Source organism: Rhinolophus sinicus, chromosome 16 (genome assembly GCF_057876585.1).
Source record: "Rhinolophus sinicus isolate RSI-liver-muscle chromosome 16, RSI-T2T, whole genome shotgun sequence".
Taxonomy (NCBI): Eukaryota; Metazoa; Chordata; class Mammalia; order Chiroptera; family Rhinolophidae; genus Rhinolophus; species Rhinolophus sinicus.
Window position 1 is genome coordinate 84,443,552 of NC_142516.1, and position 15,380 is coordinate 84,458,931.

A 15,380-nucleotide genomic window follows, 5' to 3' on the forward strand; every position below is an offset into this window, starting at 1 on the left:
ACAGTATCTCAATACTTCTGACAAAGTGGAGCCAAACTTCTATGATGGTTAGTTTTATGTGTCAGCTTGGTTAGGCTACAGTACCTAGTTATTTAATCAAACTCTAGTGTGGGTGTTACTGTGAAAGTGTTTTGTGGATGTGATTAACAACTGCAACAGTTGGCTTTAAAGGTAGTATTACCCTCAACAGTATGGGAGCCTCGTCCAATCAGATGATGGTTTTAGGAGCAAAATCTGAGATTTCCAGCCAGTCTGCAGTCCTGCCCTACGTATTTCAGACTTGCCGACTGTACAATCATGTGAGCCAATTCCTGGAGAACCCCGACTGATACAACTTCTTATTGATATTCATGTAACAATGTCTACCACATGTTTCAATTCCACAAAAGAAAAATTGCTGTAGAAAAGTGATGGAAAGGTAAGACTTTGGGAATCTGAGAAGTGGGTCTAAGGGTTTTTTTCTTTGTAATTGTTAAGATAAACTGGTACTAAATTAATAATCATTAAAATATGAGGGGATTATTATAAAATAAAGTGCATTCTTTAGAAATACTCAATCTTTATTAAAAAAAATAAACAAAAAACTTGAAGTAGCCAGCAAATATATGTAAAAATACCCAACCTTACTTGTAATCAAAGAAATATTAATATATATTAATATAAAATTAATAGTGAGACATCATTTTCAAGCTACCAGACTGGTGAAGATCTGAGAAGTAATACTTGTGTGAGAGCATGGTGACACAGACACACACACTGCTGGTGAGAGTGTGAAATGGCACAATTGCTTTAGGAGACAATGGGGTATTATATGTGCAAGACCTTTAAAAATGTCCAAACCTTTTTAATCACTAGTTATATCTTTACAACTCCATCTTTAGAAAACAATAAAAAACAAAACCCACAAAGATTTATTTTTTAAAAATTTATTACATAATTATCTTCAATAGTTTGAAATTAGAAATAATTTATATAGGGAAATAGATAAATAAATTTGGTATAGTCATACAATGAAATAGTATATAACCATTTCAAAAACACAGGTAGTTCTTGCTTTGCATAGTAGTGCAGGACTGTAAAAATAACTACAGCTAAAATCGTGTAAAGTGATTTTAATCAATGAGATATCCTGATTTGTTCTATGAACTTTAGAAATTTTTGTTAGAACACTGGAAACTTTGTTACTGTCAGTTATAAATGTTTAGTGAAATGAAAAAAGATAAAACTAATATTTATTTAGTACACTGTAATTCAAAACATTAAGAATTAAAGTATTCTATTTCTTGGTAAAAAAACTTATCAAGAGTTGTATGAACAGTGCTTGCCTTCTTCCTAAGTCAACGTATGTATTGACAAATAGTCATACACCTTTCTAAGGCTGTATATATTGCAAATTGTCATACACCTTTCTAAGGCGGAATCAGCTTTCAATATTTTATCCCTTTCAATGTCATGAAATATCATCTCTGAGAGTTCCTGTAATGTGAAGCTTTTTGCTGGCATCACTTCCTCTATGACATCACTTCCTCTATGACATCATCACTTTCTCTATGACATCCTTTGCATCCCAACCATTTTCCTCAGTTATACTGGTAAGTTTATCTTCACTAATTTCTTTTGGCTGAACACCTAGTCTCTCCAACATGCCCCAATCAGCTATTTCTTCTATAATTCCACTGAGGTTCTATGTGAATCTCACTTTACTATCACTATTTATTTCTTACTCCACTTTCATCCTTGTTGGCCAATTCCCTCTTTTGATTTTTGTAAACTGTCATGTAGGTTTATCTGGAGACCAGGAGGCAACACAACTACATGCTTTGCTAACCTTGTGTGAACTAAGACATGCGCAGTGACCAGTTACCGACACGATGAAATGCCGTGACTGGTCAGAAATCTGTTATTTATGTGGTGTTTTGTGGACTGAGGAGCAAGCAGCAGTTTGTACTTTATGCAGTCATGTAGATTTGATATACCATGGTAACGGTAATTTAAATTGTGTTGTTGGGGGAAATGGTGTTATTTAACTGATCCATGTAACTGAAATTTGTGCATAGTAGAATGTGTGAGGAGAGGGCTACCTGTATTTCACACAGTTTTTAATGAAATGGGGGAAACTATTATGATATAATTAGTGATTGCTGATATAAGAAAAAAGATACAGTTATATTCTCCATGTAAGCTGGATCTTGACTTATAAAAATGCACAGAAAAAGACTGGAAAGAAATGTAAATTTGACAATATTTACTGAGTGCCTAGCAAGTGCCCAATATGTACTAGGTACTAGGTGCTAGCAAAGCAGATAAAAATCCATGACTTCAAGGAAGTTCCAGTCTGAAGCGGAGTGGTGAGGAGGTCACACAGTAACAAGATAAAAATAAAGCAAAATATACAGCATGTCAGAGGTGAGATGATAATGCTTTGGAGAAAAACAAAGCAGAGGAGGGGGACTGGGAGTGATGAGAACAGGACACATTATTCAAAACAGTAAGTAGTCAGTGAAGGTTTCACTGAAAAATGACACCTGGATGAAGAGCTGAGAGTTAGGGAGTGAGGCCTGTCAATATCAGGAAAAGCAATCGAAGTAGAAAAACAGTACGTGTGAAGCCCTCGGGCAAACACAGACTGAGGCAGTGTGGCTGGAGCAAGGTCAACAGGGCCTGGAGGAGAGAAAAGGGATGCTGCCTGGGGAGAAAGTGAGATTGGTTAAGAAGAAAGCCACAAGCTGGCTTATATTTTATCAGGAACACTACTGAAAAGGGACCAGGTAGTGTTTTGATTATAGATCCATTCTGAAGGTAGAACCACAGAATTTGATGATGGATTGCGTTTGGGATACAAAAGAGAAAGGAGTCAAGACTGACTCCAGGGATTTGGTCTGAGCAAGAATGGCATGGCCAGTAACTGAAATGAGGAAGACTTGTGAGTTGGTCAGGCTAAAGGGGAAGATCAGGAGCTTAGTTTTGGAGACGTTAACTTTGAGATGCTTATCGGTCATAGAGATAGAGATGTCAAGTAGGCAACTGGATATACAAGTCTGGAGTTCTGGGCAAAGGTCTAAGAAGGTATTTATTATAGAGTTGAAAGTGATAAGTTTGACAATATCATCAAGGGAGTGAGTGTAGAGATAAAAGAAATTGTTGTCCAAGGCTTGAGCCACCCAGCTTAAAAAATTCTAGCTGATAAGGAATACATATTACTTGTCAGAAACAGAGTTAAGAAAGAGTTTATTTAAAATATAATAAAATAAAATAAATCAAGTTACCATACGACCCAGAAATTATTCTCAAAGGTACACACCAAGGATGAAGTGAAAACATGCCCATATGAAAACCTGTACACAAATGTTCACAGCAGCATTATTCACAGTAGCTAAAAAGTGGAAAACAACCCAAATGTCCATCAACTGATGAACGGATAAAGTGTGGTCTAGCCATACAATGGAATAGTATTTCGCTACAAAAAGGAGGAAGTACTAATATGTGCTACAACACAGGTGAACCTTGAAAACACTGTATTATACTAAGTGAAAGAAGCCCATTACAAAAGACTATTATATTGTATGATTCCATTTATATAAAATGTCCAGAACAGGCAAATTTATAGAGAAGAAAGTAGATCTGTGCTTAACTAAGGCTGAAAAGGTCAGGGGGAAACGAGGAGTGACTGCTACCATGTTTCCCCGAAAATAAGACCTAGCCAGACCATCAGCTCTAATGTGTCTTTTGGAGCAAAAATTAATGTAAGATCCAACCTTATTTTAATATAAGACTGGGTATAATAATATAATATAATACAATATAATATAATACAATACCGGGTCATATATTAATTTTTGCTCCAAAAGATGCATTAGAGCTGATTGTCCAGCTAGGTCTTATTTTCGGGGAAACATGGTAACGGGTACAGGATTTCTTCTGGGGGTGATGAAATGTTCTAAAGTTGATTGTGTACTGATGATTGCATAAATGGGGGACTTGCATGGTATGTAAATTATATTTTAATAAAGCTACTGCAAAACATAAAACAAAACACCCAAAACTAAAACTGAAGAATTCACAGAACTATTTTTATTTATATCCTTTCTTGATGCTCACCCCAAATCTAAAGCTTCTCTTCCATGCATCATAATAGTAAACTCATAAAGCAAAACTTAACTGTAGAAAGTCTACAAAGATGAACAGAAGATATAAAAAAGAAAACTAAAAATCATCCATAAATCCACACACTTTCAAACTTCAGGTGATTCCTTTTTAATCCTTTCCCCCCTACTAATACACATGTATTTGGGACCAAACAAAACTAAAACCATACTATAACTCGTATAGTTTTATATCCTTTTTGTGGCATACATTACATGGTGTTCTTCAAAAATGTGTTTTTTATATGCCTGTATTACATCATATGGCTGTATCACAACATATTTATTCTTTTAATTTTAAGGTATTTTAATTATTTCCATGTTTACTATTACAAATAGCCCTTTACCCAAATCTCTGAATAACTTTGTTTGATTAGAACAATTATCTAGAAATGGAATTACTTTGTTAAAATATGTGAATATTTTTAAGGATCTTAAAATACTGCCTTTTGGAAAAGCTACACCAATTTATATCCTCTCATCAAGAGTGCATGGGGGCACAATTTACATACACTAACTAGTTCTTGTCAGTTTAAACTTTTAAACCAATCTATATATGAAAATATCATCTCATTTGAGATTCACTGCTTACTGGTGATAAATTTATTTTTACCCTGACATCTTCTGTAGACTGCCAGCTTACGTCCTTCTACGCCCTTCCAGGATACAGGAATTTTCCCATGTTCTACTCTGAGAATGCTTTTATATTCCTCCTTTTATTATATATGTTGCAAAAATATTTTGTCATTTGTCTTTTTTAAAATTTTTTAATAGTACTTTTTATTAGATTCAACGGTTATTAGTTATTCTGTCAAATTGTTATTAAGGTTTCTAAATATTTGCTCTCAATTTCTGTTCTTACCTATTACAAATCATAACCAATTTTTGTCTGTGGATCACACTTTGAGCAGTGTTGCTATAGAACGCACCTCTCATAGCTCCCTCACTTCAAGAGATGCTACTGCAGATAAGCTGAAGTAGAATAATATTGACTACCAAATATAATTAAATATATATATATATAAAATATATATTTATTCATGGGAAATAAAGTATAGTATAGGGAATATGGTCAATGGAATTGTAACCGATATATATGTCAGAGGGGTACCAGATTGGGGGGGTATCACCTTATGAGGGGTGTAAATGTCTAACTATTACTTTGCCATTTGTCTTTTTAATTTTGATGATGATTTTGACTTACCAAAGTTAAAATATTTATGTAAATGACTCAATCTTTTCCTTTATGAATTCTTACCCTAAAAAAAGAAAATCGTTGCCCAAACCAGTATGAGAAATAGTCACCAAGATTTCCTTCCATTAGTTTTTGGTTTTCACATACTTTTCTTTACAACATGCACCAGATTTAGCATATGAAGGTACTTTGTTAATAGCTATACATATGGCTCATTTAATCCTCATAATCACCCTATTAGGAAGATTTTTATCCTTCTCACTTCATGAATAATGAAACTGAGGCTAGGGAGGTTAAATTACAAGACTAAGGTAACATGGTTAGTAAGGTGCAGAGCAGAGATCTAAAGCTAAAGCAATTTGAAGCCATATTCATTTCACTGTGCTCACATGCATATTAAGATATCTTAATATAGATATGCTTTGCTGTAGGATTCTATTATTATACCCCCACCTCTGAAACAATGACCAACTATTAAAGTATATTAACATAAGTTTTTGTTAAAATTCAGTAAGTTGAAGTTCAACCGTTATTGGAGTTGAGTAAGTCTTGTCCAAGCTTTTGAATCAATCCAAAAGCCTTCTGTTTTATGCTTTTTTTAGAATAACACTATAAATGTCTCTAAGTGAAAGTGTGGCATGCTGCTTGGCTTTAGGATGTAGACCTAATTGGTTTTATTTTGCATAATGAGACTAAAATATATTTTATTAGCTAGTCTACAAGACAATAGATCTATGAGGTAACTTTTCCAACAATCTATTGTAAGGATAATCCTACATTATATTTTTATCAATGCTCACTTTCATGGGTTTAATTTTTCTTTTTATTTACACTGCTTATAAACTAGTGCCTAAACAACCACACACCGGATTCTTGATAATATTCCTCTTTCTTTCAATGAGTATTAAAAAACTTCTTGTCTCACCCTTAATTGAAATTGCCTTGTTTTGCTTATGTTATTGTAAGCATTCTAAAACTCTTTTTGAAAATAGGCAAAGAATAGTGTTCCTTACAATTACGTTGCTCAAAGCTGTGAATTCAATTCAGCAAATTATCAGAACATATTTTTTTAAATTAAAGTTTATTGAGGTGACAATTGTTAGTAAAATTACATACTTGAAAGTGTGCTGCTCAGCACAAAGTAAAATCATGTAGAGATTGGTATTATCTAAGCTGGGCAGGGCAAATTAGATGCTATACCTGTATGCTTTATGTTAAATTGGGACTGGAACATACACTGTATTTTAACATCATATTTAAAATTTTAAAATGTATTGATTTTTTGATAAATAGCACATTAAAATTTAAAAAATAAATTAAGGTTAATTTAGTTAAGGGGTTGAGAGCTCAGAAAGTTGTAGCTAGAATACCAGTCTTGCCAAAAGACTATACACCCAACTAAATCTTGGTACTTCCTTTTTCCTCAAACTCAAAGTATATCTCAAAAGAAGACAGTAACACTTGCCCATTTTTATCTGTTGATAGGTGGAATAATTAAAAGTTAATAAAATTAAACCCTTTAGAAACTGCTGTCTACATGTTAATAAAAACAAAGTACTGCTTTTACCAGTAAATCATTTTATGTCTTATGGATTTTTATTTTGACTTTGATAATCTAGCTAAAAATTTAGAGTTGGGTCTCCAGAACAAAAAGTACTTGTTTTTCTAAAGCCCTTAAACTTCCAGAGTTACACTACTAAGGATTCTTGGCTTCATTCACAAAAAAACATACAAAAATTGTTCTTACCTTTACACCTTGAATGAGACCATTCATGAGGAATGTGTGTTGAGGAAATGTTTCATGTAGAACCTACAAAAAAAGCAAACAAACGTCAAGACAAATTCAAAAGCAAATTAATGGGAAAGATTTCTGCCTCTGTTAATGGTAGGCTAGGTAAATAAGATGAAACCCTGCAATGAAAAAATCTTAAGTATCAATGAAATATGAAAAATATCCTAAAAGTATGAAAAGATAACAAGATAGTAAGGCAGAAATCTAAGTAAGGCAAGAACCTAAAAAGAAAATCCCAGCATTCAGTTGCATTTGTTACAAAAGTATTTGCAGTAAAAATAAATTGTTAATTGGCTACCCACTCAACCATGAACAATTTTAAGCAGGTCCACAAGGGTTATACACAACCAGGTATGGACCTGCAACCCAGTTTTATGCCACCTACCTTTGTCCAGAAAACGTTAAGCCTTAAATTTGGATTATCGTGATTCCATATTCCAGATGTCTAAAAGAAAAGAAATCTAAAAGAACTGCTGAAAAGGCCATCAGTTAGGCTTCAAATCAACCACGCATACATTGTTTTTCAAATATAATGACCAACACATAATCAAAGGTAATCAGATACAAAAGGAAATGGGCAAAAATAGCAACAAACAAAAACAAAGACTCTCAAAGACTTCACATTTTGGAATTACCTAACACAGACTTTAAAATGAATATGCTTACTATGTTCGAAGATATAGAAAACAAGTTTGAAACTTTCAAACTAGAAACTGTAAAAAAGACCATAGCACATTGAAAAATAAATTTCCAGAACGGGAAAAATATATTAACTTAAAGGAACTCAATGGATATGTTTAAAAAGATTAGACATAACTGAAAAGAGAATTACTGAACCCAAAAGTAGGTCAAAAGAAGTTATCTGGAATGCAGCATGGAAATACATAGACAGAATATAAAAGAAAAAGCTGAGACAAAGAGTATCCAATAAAAATTATTTTAGGAGCCAATGGCTGAGAACATACTAGAACCAATGACATACATCAATGTAGAAATTAAAGTGGCCTAACACATTCTAAGCAGTGTAAAAGGAAATCTACACTCACAATCAAATTAAAACTGCAGAAAATCAAAGAAAAATATTTAAAAAGCAGCCAGAAAAATACAGACAGATTGCCTTCAAAGTAACAACAGTCTAACAGATGGTTTTGTAACAGTAACAATGGAACTCAGACAAGAAGCATGCTGTCCTATAATCTACGTAATGAGAAAACAAAACAAATGCCAATGTGAAATTCTATACTCAGTTAAAATGTCCTTTGAGGACAAAGGCAAATATATACATTTTTTTGACCTAGCGAAAACTATACTATAATTTACTAACTTATAGTAATGAGTTTACTAACTTACAGACTCCAACTAATGAAATACAAAACAGATACTTTTGGAAGAAGGAAGGTAATCCTTTTTCCAAAAGAAGATGTAAGGTCCAAAAGTCAGAATAAAGAACAAAGAAAATGGGAAATATAAATGAACAGTGATGTTACAAAAGAAAAAGTTACAAACTTCCAGTTATAAAATAAATAAGTCACAGAGATGTAATGGAAAGCATGGTGACTATAGTTAATAATACCGTATTGCATATTTGAAAGCTGCTAAGAGACTACATGCAAGTTCTCATCACAAGAAAAAATATTTTTGTTAACGAGTATGTATGATGACGAATGTTAACTAGATCTATAATGGTGATAATTTCTCAATATAAAAAATATCAAATCATTATGTCCTATATCCAAAACTAATGTTTTATGTCAATTATACCTAATTTTTTTAAAAATGAACATATTATGAACAACTTTATGCCAATAAACATATTTAGTGAAGAAACTTGAAAAACATGAAACAGATACTAGAAGAAATAGAAAATCTAGTCACATCTCATTTAAAAAAATTAAATGTAATTAAAAATCGTGGCAAAAATGAAAAACTTCAGCCCCAGTGAATTTTCCCAAACATTTAAAGAAAAAAAATATCAGTAATCTCATTCAAACTTTTGCAGAGAATAGAGACATTTTTCAGATTAAAAATTTTAAAGATTTTTATTTAAAAATATAGCTAACATACATTATGCCAGTTTCAGATGTATACCATAGTTGCTCAACATTTATATACCTAAAGAAGTGATCACCATGGTAAGTCCAGCAACCATCTGACACCATACCACGCTGTCACAATATTGACTGTATTCCCTATGCTACATGTTACATTCCCATGACTTGTTTTATACCCAGAAATTTGAACCACTACTTGCCCTTCACCTTCCCCCCTTTGTAATATTTCAATTATAGTTGACATTCAATATTATTTTATATTAATACAGCATAGAGGTTAGACATTTGTATAACTTAAATGATTTCCCTCTCTAGTCTAGTACTCACTGGTCACTATACATAGTTATGACCATATTATTAATTATATTCCGTATACTCTACATCCCCATGACTATTTTGTAACTACCAATTCATGCTTTTTAATCCCTTCACCTTTTTCACCCTGTTCCCCAACCCCTTCCCATCTATCACCCGGAATCTAGTACCCACATGACAAAATACATAGTTATTACCATATTATTAATTATATTCCTTACACCTTACATCCCATGACTACTTTGTAACAACCAATCCGTACTTCTTAATTCCTTCTCCTCTTTTACCTAACCCCAACTCCCCGTCTGTATGGCAACTATAAAAATCTTCTCTGTACCTATGAGTTTGTTTTGTTTTGTTTGGTTGTTTAATTTGTCCTTTAGATTCCACATGTAAGCAAAATCGCACTGCATCTGTTTCACTCTGTATGACATATTCCACTCAGCACAATACCCTTCAGGTCCACCCATGCCGCAGCAGATGGCAAGAACCCATTCCCTTCCCTGGCTGAGCAGCATTCCGTTGTACGAGTATATACAAGATGTGATAAAAAAACAAACAAAAAAAAACACAGTGAATGTTTAAATTAAAAAGAAATTATACTATAGCAAATTGTGCTATATGTTTTATTTTCAATTTTACAGAATTAAACAACTTATCAGTATAAGCTTAAATGAGGTAAATATACATTTTATATTTTAAAGTGTTTAAATTCATTTACCTCAGTTATGTTAACATTATTATTCTGGATGAGGGTAAAGATATTGATTAATATTAGACTTTGATAAGTTTGCTTGTAATGCCATGGTAACCTCAAAAATGATAGGAATAGAATAGAACACTTCTAACAGGAGAAAAATTACCATAACTACTCAATGGGAAAGAAGGCAAAAAGGAAAAAGAAGGAAAAAACAAACAAAAAACTTACAGACTCCATTTGTATTTCATTAGTTGGAGTCTGCCAACTTAGAACTGTGGTACAAAGAACAAAATAATGCTGAATTCTAATATACTAAAAAGACACATTTCAATTAATACCCCTCAACATACCCTCCCTTACTTCAAACATACTTACCCCATTATTCCTGCCACTAACTGGTGTACTAACTGGTGTATATTAAATACACTAGTTAAAAGGCAAAAAAGTGTCCTCTAAGTGGGATTGCTAGGTCCTCCTTTGTCTTTTGTTATAGCCTGTTTAAAGTCTATTTTGTCTGGTATAAGAATTGCTACCCCAGATTCCCCACCCCCCGAACCCATGAAATTCAATTTTTCCATCCCTTTACTTTTAGTCTGTGTGTCTTTCAATCTTGAGACTCTTGTAGACAGCATATGTAAGGGTTTTGTTTTCTTATCCATTCAACCACCCTGTTATTGAATGAAGCATTTAACCCATTTACATTTAAAGTAATTATTGAGAGATATGTAGTTATTGCCATTTTATTATTTATATTTTTTATTTTGTTGTTGTTGTTGTTTTTTGGTCTTAAGTCCCTCTAAGATTCCTTGCTTGTAATACTGTTTTGTGGTGATGAACTTCTTTAGCTTTATCTTGTCTGGAAAGCTCTTTATCTGTCCTTCGATTTTAAATGATACCTTTGCTGGGTAGAGTACCGTTGGTTGTAGGTCCTTGCTTTTCATCACTTTGAATACTTTCTGCCAATCCCTTCTGGTCTGCAAAGTTTCTGTTCAGAAATCAGCTTACAGTCTCATGGGAGCTCACTTGTAGCTTACTAAGTGCTTTTCTCTTGCTGCTTTTAGGAGTCTCTCTTTGTCTTTAACAGATGGCATTTTAATTATGATGTGTCTTGGTGTGGGCCTCTTTGGGTTCATCTTTTTTGGGACTCTGCACTTCCTGGAATATTGTATGTCTATTTCCTTTGTGAGGTTAGGAAAGTTTTCCATCACATTTTTTCAAATAGGGTTTCAATACCTTGCCTTCTCTCTTCTCCTCTGGTACCCCTATGATGCAAATGTTGTTATGCTTGATGTTGTCTCAGAGGTCTCTTAAACTATCCTCATTTTTTTGGATTCTTTTTCTTTCTTCTGTTCCAATTGGGTGTTTTCTGCTACTCTGTCATCCAAATCACTGATTCTATCTTTTGCTTCATCTAGTTTGCTGGTGATTCCTTTTAGTGCATTCTTCATTTCAGTTATTATATTCACTTCTGACTGGTTCTTTATTATAGTTTCTATGTCATTTTTTATGCTTGCTATCTCTTTGTTGAAGGTCTCATTAAGTTCCTTGAGCAGTCTTTTAACCATTGTTTTTAACTCTGTATCTGGTAGGTTGCTTGCCTCCATTTTGTTTAGTTCTTTTTCTGGAGTTTTCTCCTGTTCTTTCACTTGGGACATATTTGTTTCCTCAATTTGGCTGCCCCTCTCTCTTTGTTTCTATGTATTAGGTATATCTGCTACGTCTCCCAATCTTGCCAGGTGACCATAAGTATTAGGTGCCCTGTGGGTCCCAATGGCACCATCTCCCTGGTCATGGTAGCTGGGTGCTCCAGGAGTGTCTACTGTGTGGGCTGTGTTATAATTGGACCTTGATTGCTGTTGACATGTCAGTGGGTGGTACTGACCCTCAGTTGCACTGGCTGTGGAGTTTCACCACGTCCACAGTTTATGGACTGCTATGCAGGGGGCTTACCCCACTTAGGGGAATTCACCCCAGCAGGCTCTGGTACCTGTTGAGACCACACTTTGGGTGGGCCACTTGTGAGACTAATTGGGTGGTGCTCTGCTGTGATCTGAAGCCAACCTCCAAGTATGCTGGTTCTGGGGTCTCTTAGGAGGGGCTCCAGTGCAGGGCCAGGTCAGCCATTGCCTGTGACCGGCCACGGACTCCCTGGTAGGAACTACAAAACAATCCACGGTTGGTCACTGCCTGCTCTTGTACCTGGAGGTGCATAGGAGAGGCTACGCTGCAAAGTGAGGATGGCTGCCACCAGTAATGGGTCTGGGGTAGCTGCACAAAAAGCCAGGACACTCCAAGGCTTCCTGCATCCTGCCAGCTTCTGTAAGGTTTAGTAGCTCAGTGAGTCAGCAGAGGGGAGCAGCACAGTTCACCAGGCCAATCAGATTCAGATTTGGCCTGTGGGGAATGGGCTCAACACAGAAAAGATGGTAGTCACCGGCCAGCTGCATGGGAGAAAAGCCCCACACGGGGAAAGTGGTGACTGTCCCTCCAGTCCTCACCCGAAGTTACACAACTCAGCCTCTCTCCATGTCTCCGATGACCCCAAAAGTCACAGTCCCCCTGCTGGAGCCCAGGGTGAGTGCCCGCTTGGGCCCTTTAAGAGGATGTCTGAGTTTCCCACAGCCTTCCATCCCACCCAGACAGTCAGAATCCCCACTGTTTTTCATAGCCGTTTGTTGTAGGGGCTCCTCTTCCCGGCACCAGTCTGGGCTAGAGAGCCTGGTGTGCAGTTGCAGTCCCTCGCTACTCCATGGGGAAACCTCTGTGGCTGAGCTATCTCTCTCAATTTTCAACCATCACACGTGGGTGTGGGCCCAGCCTGTTTTGCATCTCAGCCCCTCCTACCAGGCTCAACGTGGCTTCTTCTTTGTATCTTTAGTAATAAAATTTCTGTCCAGGTAGACTTTAGATGGTTCTCCAGGTTGACTGTTCTATAATCTAGTTGTAATTTTGATGTGTTCACAGGATAAGGCAAGCACAGTGTTTATCTACTCTTATCATCTTGACTCTCCCTCAAATTAATTTTTACAAAGCCAACAAAATCTTAATACTAAAACATGATGAAAACATTACAAGAAAATTACACACTAATCTCTCTTATGACCATAGATGCAAAGACACTAACAAAATACTAGTAAATCATACCCAACGATATGTATAAGAAAAATGTATATATACTGGGAGTGCCAAAAAAATGTATACACATTTTAAGACACGTTATCTATGAATTACTTTTGGAAATTAAATTGAATTACGATAGCAATGTGTAGTATGACGTTCGCTCAAAAGATGGCATTAATGAAACGAATGCTAGTGTCACCACATGACAGGCAGGACAGTTCAAGAAAATCACAGAAGTACAGTTGTCATGCAAGTCGCGCAAGACCATTTTGAAGTGGCATTTGAAATTCGAGAACGCTTGGAAGTAAATGACAATGGAGAAGTGAGTATGCAACAGAACCTCCAACACATCTAACAACTGCATGCATTCATGATAAGTTTCAGACGCATGGTACTGTGCGAAGAAAATGACACAGTATGCACAGTGATACAATTGGACACTTTGGTCAACGTTGCTCAAGCAGTAGTTCGCCATAATCAGAAGTGTCTGGACGCTGATGGTAACCACTTTGAGCAACTCTTTTAATTGCAGAAATCAAACATGACTTGTATTCGTCTTTGTCATTGGTATATGAGGTCTGGCAATTAAGTTCATCCTACAATTCATCCTAGAAAAAGTGCTACATATCTCATTGCTGAATATCACTACGGTCACCTTCGAAGTGCTCCCCTTGGGAAGCTGTGCACCGAGGCCACAGTCTAGTCCAACCTTCAAAGCAATTTTGGAACTCTTTTTCTAGAATGGCCATCAAAGCTGTCGTCGTATTACCCTTGATGTCCTGAATGTCATGAAAATGTCTTCCTTTCAGTATTTCTTTTATCTAAAGAAAGAAGTCATTGGGGGGGGGGGGGGGCAGATCAAGTGAGTAGAGAGGGTGTTCCAATACAGTTGTTTATTGTCTAAAAACTCCCTCACAGACAGTGCCAGGTGAGATGGTGCATTGTCATGATGCAAGAGCCATGAATCGTTGGCACAAAGTTCAGGTTGTTTTTGTCTAACTTTTTCAAGCCGCCATTTCAGCACTTCGAAATCATAAATTTGGTTAAGTGTCCAGTTGGTACAAATTCATTATGAATAACCTCTCTGATATCAAAAAAGGTTAGCAACATCATTTTGACTCTTGATTTGGACTGACGGAACTCTTTTGGTCGTGGACAACTGGCTGACTTCCTTTGTGCACTTTGATGCTTTGTTTCAGATCATAATGGTACACCCAAGTTTCACCACCAGTGATAACATGGACCAAAATATCATCCTGTCTCTCCCAAAGGTCTGAGCAAACTTCGACTCTCCTTTGCTTTTGTTCATCGGTGAGTTCTTTTGGGATCACTTTTGCATACACCTTTCTCAGGCTAAGATTTTCAGTTAAGATTTTCCTGTTTCACCTTTGATGTTTACTTGGTCTACTATATTTATCACAGTCAGGCGAAGATTTTGACACACAGTTTGATGAATTTTTGCCATGTTTTCATCAGTTCTGCTCGTTACAGGCTGCCCTGACCTCTCTTCATCAGTGACGCATTCTCTCCCCTCAGAAGAACAATTAATCCATTTGTACACTGCCGTTTTCTTTTTTCTTTTATTTTATTAAATTTACTGGGGTGACAAATGTTAGTAAAATTACATAGATTTCAGGTGTACAATTCTGTATTACATCATCTATAAATCCCATTGTGTGTTCATCACCTAGAGTCAGTTCTCCTTAAATCACCATATAGTTGATCCCCCTTACCCTCATCTCCCACCCCCCACCCCCCTTACCCTCTGGCAACCACCAAACCATTGTCTGTGTCTATGAGTTTCTCTTTCTCATTTGTTTGTCTTGTTCTTTTGTTGTTTTTGGTTTATATACCACATATCAGTGAAATCACATGGTTCTCTGCTTTTCTGTCTGACTTATTTCGCTCAGCATTACACTCTCAAGATCCATCCATGTTGTCACAAATGTTCCTATACCATCTTTTCTTACCGCCGAATAGTATTCCATTGTGTATATATACAACAACTTCTTCATCCATTCATCTATCGAAGGACATTTTGGTTGTTTCCATGTCTTGGCCACCG

The 15,380-nt window shown here is 35.7% G+C and overlaps 1 protein-coding gene across 2 annotated transcripts in view; it reads right to left on the reverse strand.

The window, feature by feature from the left end:
* SLC71A2 (solute carrier family 71 member 2) overlaps nt 1-15,380 on the reverse strand; it is a 107,001-nt gene that overhangs the window by 46,641 nt on the left and 44,980 nt on the right. For both annotated transcript variants that reach the window (XM_019719534.3, XM_088792850.1), the window contains exon 3: nt 7,085-7,147. In XM_019719534.3, the coding sequence (XP_019575093.1) occupies nt 7,085-7,147 (63 nt within the window). The remainder of the gene's footprint in view (nt 1-7,084; nt 7,148-15,380) is intronic.